At 36.5% G+C, this 11323-nt stretch overlaps 1 protein-coding gene across 1 annotated transcript in view; it reads right to left on the reverse strand.

Moving 5' to 3' along the window:
- XPO1 (exportin 1) overlaps positions 1–11027 on the reverse strand; it is a 41123-nt gene extending 30096 nt beyond the window's left edge. The window contains exons 1-3 of the mRNA XM_052648072.1: positions 10840–11027; positions 7495–7626; positions 2673–2774 (exon numbers count right to left, since the gene is read on the reverse strand). Coding sequence (XP_052504032.1) covers positions 2673–2774; positions 7495–7620 — 228 coding nt within the window. The 5' untranslated portion in view covers positions 7621–7626; positions 10840–11027. The remainder of the gene's footprint in view (positions 1–2672; positions 2775–7494; positions 7627–10839) is intronic.
- Between the last annotated feature and the right edge of the window lie 296 nt (positions 11028–11323).

The following is an 11323-nucleotide window of genomic DNA, read 5'->3' on the forward strand; positions in this document are numbered from 1 at the left end:
GGAAGAAAAGGGTCAAAATCATTGTGGTATGTTTCAACTGGTTGAACTAGGGAAGAATCAGCTAGAATACCTGAAAGGCAAACTCATTCATATATAGACATATAACCTCAGATTGCAAGTTTTGGCTGAGAATAAGAGTTCATCTTTAAAATGGTTAGTCACCACACAATAAAATAGGAGCATTAGTATTTCAACCAAAGGGATCATGTGAATGCACACTTTATCCAAAGCACAATATAGACTGTCCCAAACTACATTGTGCTCAAACAATGTTTTTGCTGTTTTCTTTCATTTTTAACATTTTGTACTTTTTAAGGGAAATTTTGCCATTTAAACCCAAATCCTACATTTGCAGAACATTCCTTAAAAATACTTCATAAATAAAAACAAGGCCAAAGCAAAATTCTGAAATTATAAATTTGACGCTATCAAAAGTTTCATAATCAGCAGCAAATGGTGAAGCTTTCTATTCTCGTTAAAGGTCTAACTCTCAGACACATGAAAATAAACAAAGGTAAATTTCTCACTGACTAAAATTCTAAATTAACTTTAAAAACATACTACTCTAAACTTTGCTTTAAATTAATTTTATAGTCATGAAGTCAAGAGGGGCTAAAGTTTTACCAAGTCAAAACAAATGCACTTCCTACTACATGGAATGAATATACATCCTCTTGCTAATTTTCAACCAATTACAAAGATCTTTAAGAAACTAAGAAACAAAACCCACCATAAATACACCAGTTAAGAAGTAATAATCTTAATGATAACTTCACCATATTCAGCTGATATAGTTTTAGCTTACCCCTTTTTTAATCTAAGGATATCCCCCCCTTTATTTTGCTGCATTCATTTACTTCTGCCTTTGTATCTGATACTTTGTTACCTAAATTACCAATTTACTGACCTCTAGTGCTTTCTTCAACTGTAAAAAAGTAGCACAAGTTTGTTGAAGATACAATTCATATTTTCATCTTTCTGCTAGGAGGGCTGAAGTAGGAAGCCCAATAAAAGCTGTTTACAAGTTAGTTCAAAGGAAGACACAGATCACTTTCAGAATACCCTAAAACCCAATCTTTCCTAGACATTGAGACTTTACAAATGATGAGAATTCAGTTATTTGAAAAGGGAGTATTTTAATGAAAAAATCTGGAAGTGACAGCCAAATCTGAGGGCCAATGGTAAACAACTACTTTGGAAATATACATAAATAATCCAAATATCATTTTGAAGTATTACATTTCTGCTTTACATCTCAGGACTTGAGAAATCCACTGCTGAGTTATGAAGATGAGGGACAGATAACAGCAAAGACTACATGAAAAAAAAAAAAAATAAATGCATGAAATGATCCCTATGGTAGAAATTTCTACTGAGCCCTTAGAAATACTTATTTTACGCATTGAATTCCCCTTTCCCCTCCCACCACCCATGAAACAAAAACAATTGATGAACAGAATTCAGTTAAAGGGAATCAAAAGGGTAGACCTTGTGGAGGCCTGCCGTCAAAGCCTAGCTGTGTCAGTTGCACAGGAAGACACCCCTTTTCTTCCTATTACAAGCAATCAACATAATGGAACATTATGATTAATATCAGGTAGTGTTAACATCTTTAAAGAAAAAAAAATGATTGCATAAAAGCCAAATGTCATAGTGCATAAATTTAGCACCAAATCATTTGTAATTTATGTAAATTGAAGAATTCTTTACCTGTTGCTTTCTTTCTGTTCCTCTAATCATCTCATTTTTCACAAGACAAATTTGAGTTTTTAAAAATACTGTTGATAAATCAACTTAAACATTAGTAATGTCTGTCAGTATAAAAAGCAAAATTTACCAGGCAAGCAAACAGGCAAACACTGTTATGTTACTTAAGGTTAGCACTTTGAGGAAGTTCTGGACTGTATTTTTGCCCTAAAATTTATAAGATGTCAAAACTAGTTAATATTTTAAAACTGTTAATTAACACAGTCTGATTTCAGAAACAGAGGTGAACATGGCTAATTTCTGTTTTAACACAATGTATACCAAGTGGAAACCTTGTGTGTATTTAAACAGAATGCCATGCATGGTATTTTATTACTTCAAGGCAGTTTAAAGAGAAGTGTGAATCATCAAGCCTATACAGTCAAAACACATTTTGATCAACCTTCCTGTTCAAACTTAAGAAAGGACCCAAATGATAACATTTTCAACTGCAAATAAAAACTGAGTGCTGTCCCATTAAAAGCATCGGTACCATGGAGTCAGGTTTTACGCTGCCCACAAAACTTGGTTTTGGAGGTGCCTAGCCTGTGTTATATTGATCACTTGCCCAAAATAACACTTCTGATGTTTCATCTCTGAATAACATTCAGAATAACATTCAGAATTTATGCTGAGATCTGTACACATATTCTAAAAAGGAAAAAAACAAAAAACAAAAAAACCCCCAAAACAACAAAAAGAAAAAGCCACCTTGCATACTAGTCCCAATTACAAAACTTCATTCATAATTCTTAGGACTATTTGCAAGAATTAATTCTATGTTTAAGACCAAATTTTGAAATAAGTCAACATTATTAAATGATTTGAGATAACAAAGGCTAATACTAAAAACGAGATACCTTCCTCAAAGTTTATGACTGGAAGAAAAGAAGAAACAATGGATTTTAAAACCACCGCTTGCTTACTTTTGTGTTCATATTCTGTGAAAACTCCAAAATTGTGTCGACTCTTGTCCACGCATCAGGATGCTCCTTTAAATGTGTCAGTACTTCTTGAGCCATTCTTTGCTAAAATAGTACACAAAAACAATTTTAAGCTAACTTGTTCTTTTCAAAGGTATCAGTCAAGCAAGACAAAAGTCCAAATATAAGAATGATTTTATCAACTTTTGGAAATACTGGGGAAAAAAAAAAACTCCTTACAGAAATAAAAATGTGTCCATTATCAGTCTTAAAACTTCAGTTAAGAATGGAAATATACCTCTGAAACACAGAAGTGTTTTTTCTCCTTAATCTCCCTTATTTGGTATTCTCAAAACTGAACTTAAATTCTATCAATTCTAACAAAGAGCTACTCTGACATAAAGGGGTTCTCAGCACACAATCAACCAAAAAAAAAAAGGCAACACAGAAAAATTCACATCTACTAGATAAACTGTGTAATGGTATACTCTGGTTTGTAAGAGTCACCAAGGTATCTTTAATAATATCTATAAAATTATATTTCATGGGAGACAGACAAAAGCTAAGTCTAAGTAAGTCTACAAATCTCAAATACCTGTTGATACATACAAAACATTAAGACAGTCTCTTCGGTTTATGGTAAGCAGACCTTTATCTGAAAAATCTTCTAATTTTATATATTAACTCCTAGCTTGAGATTTCTTTTTTGCTTTTGTATTTCTAAAATGCAAACCCAGAAATAATTTAACCTACAAAAACATCATCTAGAACATTAATAAAATTAGTGTTCTTAAAATCTGTTAATTCTAGATGCTGTTGTACACTTGTTCTTTTAAATATCAGATCTAAAACTTATGGAACTTTGTACCTTTCTTAAATGCTATTTCCTTTGTTCCTTCTTTCTAGACAATCACTTTCATCATCTGATGTCTTTTCCTTGATTTTCACAGCATGTGTATGAATTTCGTAAATATAGCTGTATAGTTACTGAATTTTATATTAATAGTATACTATGGAAATCCTTCTGCAACTTGCTGTTTCCATTTGACAGTTTTTTTCCCTCCGCTTTACTGAGCTATGATTGACACCTGACAGTTTTAAAGATGTGGCCATGTTGACATTATCTAGTTTCTTCATTTTAACTGCTAGTTTTTCGTATGATACAAACACTATGTTTTACCAAAGGCTAAAAAGTCTACTGATTCCCGCCCCCCCCCCACCCTCCAGGAAGCCAACAGGTTAACGAGTTTCACCTTTAAGGCTGATCTGTAGCTCAACTGGATCCTAATTATCTTTTGCCTGTTTCTACCACATGTCGTAACCAAAAAAAAAAAAAAAAGTAGTTAGTTATCCTTCTGGTTAGATCATTTAGTTGATCAAGGGTTTGATTCTATGGGTAATTAATAAGAAATCATCAAAAAGGCAGGAGAAAAGCATTCTTATTTAAATGATCTCTGACAGAGACATCTCATAATATTAAGTTGGCTTTTATTCCAATTTACAAAAAAATCATTCTTCTCTTGTAGCTTTGATGTTAAGAAAGAAGTCTTTTCCTCAGGGAACAGATATCACATTCATGATTTTTTTCTCATGTATCAACGAGCAATACACACTGCTTATTGTTTAAAAGAAAACTTTGACAAATACTCACTAAATTAGGTAATGGTTCTGTACTCTAACAATAACACGAGAAACACTGTGGAACTTGAAAGAAAAATCAGGTGCCTGGGTTTCACTCTAAGGGTCCAGGATTAGAGCCAGAGTATAGTCTTGAAATACAACTATACATTTTTAAATTTGACTTCATTAAAGCACTGATGGCTTTAAAGGGTTCTAACTGTATTATATAATAACCAACCAACAAAAGTAGAAAAAATAGTCATGTGAATTATTTAGGGTCAAAGCCCATTTTAGCAGTGTTTTGATTCTTCCCCTGAGAATATCTAACTAGAGACAATATCCAACTAGATAAAGACTTGAATGCAGTATAGTAACCCATATTAAGAGGATAAGGTGTATTAAACATCCATGCCTAGAAAGTTATTTGGTCATGATACAACTTCATCAGTTTTGAAGTGATGAGTATTCTACATATTATAAATGAATACTTTCTACAGTATTACTTTCATTTCAAACTCTGCATAAATCATGTTCCTTCCTTTTATATCATTCATTCTGTCATACTTTTTACTCTCAAAAGTTACTTCTAGTATTTGCATCCTTTTAAAAAACTGTCCTAATCCCACTATCCCCTTATATAACATATTCTTTTCTTAACTTAAAAGCCCAGGAGGGGTTAAGACACAAAAGGAAACCAAAGAGAAAATCTGGCATCTCCCTGTGTTACTAACTGAATGGTGAAAGTATTTTAGTTGCTAAGCAATAGATAAAAGAGTTCAAGACACTTAACACAGTATTGAAGAAAACACCCAACTCTATCATTTTTTTTTCTCCTGGCGGCCTACTTGGCTAAAAATGTTTATAACAGAAGGTAGTCCTAATATTACAGTGCTAAAATTTTACTATACTACCCATCTAAGCAAAAGTTCTACCTACACTCTTCTAATAATTTCTCTCCAAAGTTATGTTATCATTTTTAAAAAGTCAGGCTACATAAAGGTGAGTTTGAAAGCTTAACTAGCATAATTTCTAGTTGCTATTTTAAGTACATATTTTATGACAAACCAAAACCAAACACTCCCCACCAAACCATATATTAAAACAATGAGTTTACATCACATACATGTGCATTTACATCACATGTCTTCTTTACTATACTTTCAAAAGTACCCTTAAAGTAGCAGTCACTGGTAACAAGTGCTTTACAAAACCTCATCACTAACCCTCCAGTCTCTTCCAAGGTAGGGAACACTTTGTGGATGAGACTCCAGAGGAATGACCAGAAACCTTACTGGAATAAAATTAAGACATCTAACATTAAAACAATGCTTTCCAAACTTTTTATCCAAAATAAAAACCCTCAAAGAGGTGGTATATAAAAAACCGACTGAACAAGGAAGTTTAAAGATACCCCAACAGAAAAGGGGTTCTTAGCTGCCTTTAGGCTCTAAGCCTGTTTCCTAATCTATAACAAGTATCAACTTACTGATTATCTTTATACAATTGATTTGTCCTATGAGAGATCTAACTAAACATAAAATTTTTACTTTTGAGAAAGTTAATTTTGCTTTTATAAATGTGAAAATATTTGTAAAAACTTTTCTAAATCTACTCTCTATTCAGAAATCAAATTTAAAACAAAATCACTATATCGCAACACTATGAAACATTACTAATAGTAGTATTACACCCTATTCTTCATAACCACTATTCCAATTATAAGCGTAGAGCCCTGGTCTCTTTAGTCATACTTTTAGACACTGAACCAGGTTAAAAAAGAACAAAGACTAGACAGCAGTGGTAGCTTAATAATGTGATAAAATTAAACGTCAATCTTCCTAGTGGCTTACAGACTTGTGCTTCTAATACAAAGTTGAGCCCAACCTTGTTGTTGTTGTTCAGTCACTAAACATGTGACCCCATAGACTGTAGCCCTGCCAGGCTCCAGTGTCCATGGGATTTCACAAGCAAGAATACTGGAGTGGGTTGCCATTTCCTTCTCTAGGGGATCTTTCTGACCCAGGGATGGAACCTGTTTCCTGCATTGGCAGGCAGATTCTCTACCACTGAGCCACATACCCCTCACTTCATGCATTTCAATCTTACTTTCATACTTTCTTCCCAAAGCAGCTGTTTTGCATACATCATATTGGGATGAAATGGAGCTTAAAACTTCATGTTGAACATATAATCATCAGGAAACAACTACTACATGGTAAGTGTAGTAAATACAGATAGTTTTCAGAATGCTTTTGATCAAAAGTCCCTAGGAGTGTAAAACTGCACTAACAAGCTTACAAAATCACTGAAGAGTTATTTTTTCCACTCATACAACCTACATGGTCCTCAATGTTAGATTTCAGAAAGGAGCAGAAATACTTATATACTTGCTAATATTTATGTACCATGTTTTTTAGACTATCTTCTATGTCCACCTTTTAGAGGTTTCTAAAAATTATGAAAGTAGCCAGGGTTTAATTAGGCAAATATTCAATATAACTCAGTATCTTAAAGATACACTATCTCCCAGAAATGTACTTTCTGGCAACAAAATTGTACTAGTAAGATATCTGTCACATCACTTTAAAAGATTTTTTTAACCCCAAAGCAAAAACTTTTACTAATTTAGAACTTTACTTTATTAAGTCCACAAGGTGAAGACTCAAGATTGTTGTTTCTTGTAACACGTAAATATGTTTAAATTTACAAACACTTCTGTTTAGGGAAAAAAAAAACTCAATGCCTTAAACTTATCAAAACATTGTATGTTAAGACAATATCCTACTTTAACAGTAGCACTTTTACATGTGCTAAAATTCAGACACTTGGTATTGTTTGATTTCTAAAATAAGTTTTATCTATGAAGTACTTCTACAATTTAAATGTTTCAAAATAGAAGACTCTATTAATTCCAATATATAGGGGACATACAACTTTTAATATCTACAAAATATTTAATACATTGGGATCTTTCAGTAAATGGGATAAAGGTTGCTGAAGGACAGAACAAGAATATTCCAAAACGTCCCACTCTAAACCGTTTGAAAATATAACGCGATTTATTTTTACAGACCACCTCTCAGAGTTAATATATAATTCCAACAACACAAACTATGGAACACTTCTTTAAATGGTGGTAATTTCAAGTTTTATTCTAAACCTGGCAACTATTACGCTGCAATAATATTTTGGTCAGCTACTTTACCTGGGCTCCTTCTCCATGGTATAAGCAATTCACCACATTGTCTAAAAGGTTGATATCCAGTTTTTGGCTGAAATCGAGCAGCTGACGAGCTGCATGGTCTGCTAACATTGTCATAATTGCTGGCATAGATTACTGAAAGTAAAGAAAAAAAATTTTAAGGCGCCTATGACATTATCAGTCAAAAAGTTTTTACTCTAGTTATTTCACTTCCACCATGTTCTTACAAATACTTTACTTTGTATTTTGGAGATTTTTACCTAAACAACTGAGATAGTAAAAGCAAATCCTGAAGCTACTTAGGTACTCCATAACTACACTGATTATTAGGATCTACTTTATTTTTAGACCTGAGAAAAATCTTACTGTTTTTTCTACCAACATGCATATAAAGTTATCTTAACCCGTTTTAAAAAATTATTAAAGGATTTACGGCCCTAAAACATGATACAGTTGAAAGTCCTGATCTCAACTTTTTAAATGGAGATAAAGTTCATATGGATGTCCCCCTCTTCCTAAGCAGGGTCTTTTAGCTCAGTAAAAGTTCACTTTCCCTTATTTCATGCTACTTTAATTTTAAAAACATACCTAAGACACTAAAAACTAAATGTGGTATCAAAGCTTTCCTATATATAGCAATGATTTGCAGGAACTACAAGTCTAACCAATCTCATACCCTTAACTTATATAGAATTTACGCTTCTACATACAATGAAACCATCTATATTGTTTCTTCTTTGAATAAATGTGGTAGTTTAAATACAAGTGTACAAGCTCCTTGAACATATATGGTCTAGAAAAAAAAAAAAACTTCATAGTAATATCTAAAGATTTTTTAGAAAAATTTCCAGGTATTCGCTAGCAAAGCAAAAAACTTGCTAACTATCCCGACAACACACCCTGCGAAAAAAATCAAATTCTACCATAACAGAAAAAGGAGCTTCTTCACATCAAATAATGTACTGGCTGAAATCTACTGGTTCACATGCAGTGGTATCCTTTTAAGAGGATTCTACTCCAAGGGGCTGGCACATGTGCACATTTTTATTGTCCAACATTATAAAAATTCTCTCCCTTTACTTTTCTTCAAAGTCAAGTGATGCTTAAGTCTGGCTAAATCAGTACTCAACCTTTTTTGGGTCAAGATGCCTCACATCAAACGAACAGGATGGCTCTTGCCAATTTAAAAAAAATTCACAACTTCATATACAATTACAGACAGACTATTCAGGATATTCCGAAAGCCACACATGAAACCTTGGGTTAAGCACTCCTGGTTTACAATACTTAGACCCAACAAGGTCATATGGTCGTCTCTACTTCTCCCCCTCTTTTTAACCTTCCAAGACCAGGAAATAGGGTGGCTAACCGGATTACACTGGATCTGAACAAACTAGCTTGTTAGGAAAAAGGCTTATTTCTTAGGTATTTTACAACAGTTTAAAAACGTTCTTAACGGCAGCAATTTCAATTTTTAACTCAAATGTTTTTATGATATCAACTACAACAAAGTCTGAAGGATCAGTTAGGTTAGATATAACGTAAAAGTTGAGGAATTATGAATTTAAGAATTAAGTCTTTCCATCCACTATTGACAGTGGTGAGATTTCAAAATTTTCTACAGTAGTTATTAAATGTATTTCAAATACAAAATATTGGACACACAATATTTGATCTAAATACTAATAAAAATATATATACTGCACAAATGTCAAATGTAAATTCCCCCCATTCGAGTGCCATACAATTTTAAAAATAAGAACGATCTTAAAAATTAATAGCCAAAACCAAAAAATAGTGACTCAAAAACAGTTTTCAAGTACACTGTCCTTACAAATTCCTTCGAAACAAATTACTGTGAAAAGATCAGGTTCAGAATAGAAGCTTGTGTTAAATACAGCAGGGCATGCCCCCCTTAAAACTAGCTACTATCTTCGAAATGACCTGCCTATTCTTTAACTGTTAGTACAGAAATGGCGGCTTTCTGGTCAATGCCAAGCACATTTAGTCTCCCAAATCAAATAGCTTCCAAAACATTCTTTCCACTAACAGCAGTGTCCCACACGCTTAAGATGTACCATCAGGCAGATCGCAAAAAGCCATAGAGGGAGAGGCAAGAGAGACCACAAAAGCCTTTTCTTCTTGAGACATCCAATCCTAAATTCCACTCACAGTATAGTAAAGTATTAACCACCCATGTGGTGACTCCACAAGTGACGACCAAAATACCTCCACTGCCACTTCAAACCGAAGAGGCAGGCAGCTACACACTGCGGGTTCCCATCCCAAAACCAGAAAATCATAACCGCCGCTTTATGATAACTACATAGTAGGTCAAAAAAGCAAGTCTCTACAAGGAGAAACTGCTACTTTAGGTGTGTGAGCAACTGCCTGCTTCATTCAGTAGAAACACACCTCACTAAGGCCCGCCCTCCCCCTCTCTTCCCACCCGAAGCGAAGTGCAGCACTTCTAACTATAGCAGACTGGAGCACGCTCTCACCCCGCCCATACTCGGGAGGAGGCATTTAGACCAGGCGCCTGAAGTTCACCGCCCCATTCTCTATGCAGCATGGCCTCTGCGTGATCAGAGGAGGTCCGCGTCGGGCAAATCTTTTAATACTTCCTCCAGCACACCATTTCCTCCCGCCCACCCCAAACTCAGGCATCGGAATAACGGAGAATCAGGGTATCACCTACTGTACAATGCCAGCAGTAAATGAGTTGATCACTTTTAAATCACCCAAGTCCCCCGAAACAAACTACAGCACGGAACCTCATCTGCAGATCCCTGAAAAAGCAACTAGCCTTTCCTGCTTCTATTTCTACTCTTAAAAAACCAAGAGATTCTGAGTTTACCTGCAGGAGGAGCAAGGACTCCACAGCCCCTCCCTCCCGCGATCCCAAGCTCTCCACCGAAGGGCCACGTGATGCAGGCGGACGTTTCAATGCTGCTGCACTAAATATTTCTGGAAACTTCCACTCCTAATAATTTACAGAAATGTTCCTAAAATCTCCCCAAGTTCTCCCCAGCCCACCGGGCTGAGAGAGGCCCTTCCACCCCCGCGCAGGGCCCGACTTCACTGTTTCGCTCCTTGCCTTCCGCCACCGTTCCCCGTACACACGAGTGACCCAGCCAGCGCTCCCCTTTCGCGGCCGCCTCCCCGCCTCCATTCCCCAGCAGCAGCAGAAGCGGCTCCATTCAATCGCAAGCTCTGCTGTGGGCGCCTCGCCGCCTCCCCGGTTCGCCTCCCGCGGCCGCCGCCGCCGCCGCCGCGCCCCACGCCAGCCTCCTCCCGCCCAGCCGCGCCGCCGCCCGACCCTCGGCCCCGAAGACACAGTCGACTTACCCAGAGATTGAACCAACTGCTTCTTCTTTCCTTGTTGGGGTATTAGGGCAAGGGAGGACGGGGAGGGGGGAGAGGGGAGGAAAATCAAGGTGGGTTTCACAGTTTTCCCACCTTAAAAAAGAAATTTACAAACGAAGAGGATAAGGGCAAAAAAAAAAAGCTCAACAATATTTACTATTTCGGGGACACCTCCCGCCGACACGCACACTCACCCGCCCCCCCCCCTAAAAAAGGGAATTAATCTGTGGATAAATGCTCCCGCCTGGCTGGGGAGTGAGAGAAGGGGGAGGGGAACGGGGTCAAGTCCCAAAGATTCAGCCCCAGGGGGACCCTCCAGCCACAGGCGGCAGCAGGAGCGGCAGGAGTAGGGGCTGTAGAGTCCACACGGCCGGGGGACGCTCTGCTGCCAGTTGCAGTCCGATTTCCCCCTACCAAAATACGGCTCCCTCTCTCACGCGGCTCCGGCGCTGGCCCCCCCCCACCC

Source organism: Budorcas taxicolor, chromosome 11 (assembly GCF_023091745.1).
Source record: "Budorcas taxicolor isolate Tak-1 chromosome 11, Takin1.1, whole genome shotgun sequence".
In the NCBI taxonomy this organism is placed as follows: Eukaryota; Metazoa; Chordata; class Mammalia; order Artiodactyla; family Bovidae; genus Budorcas; species Budorcas taxicolor.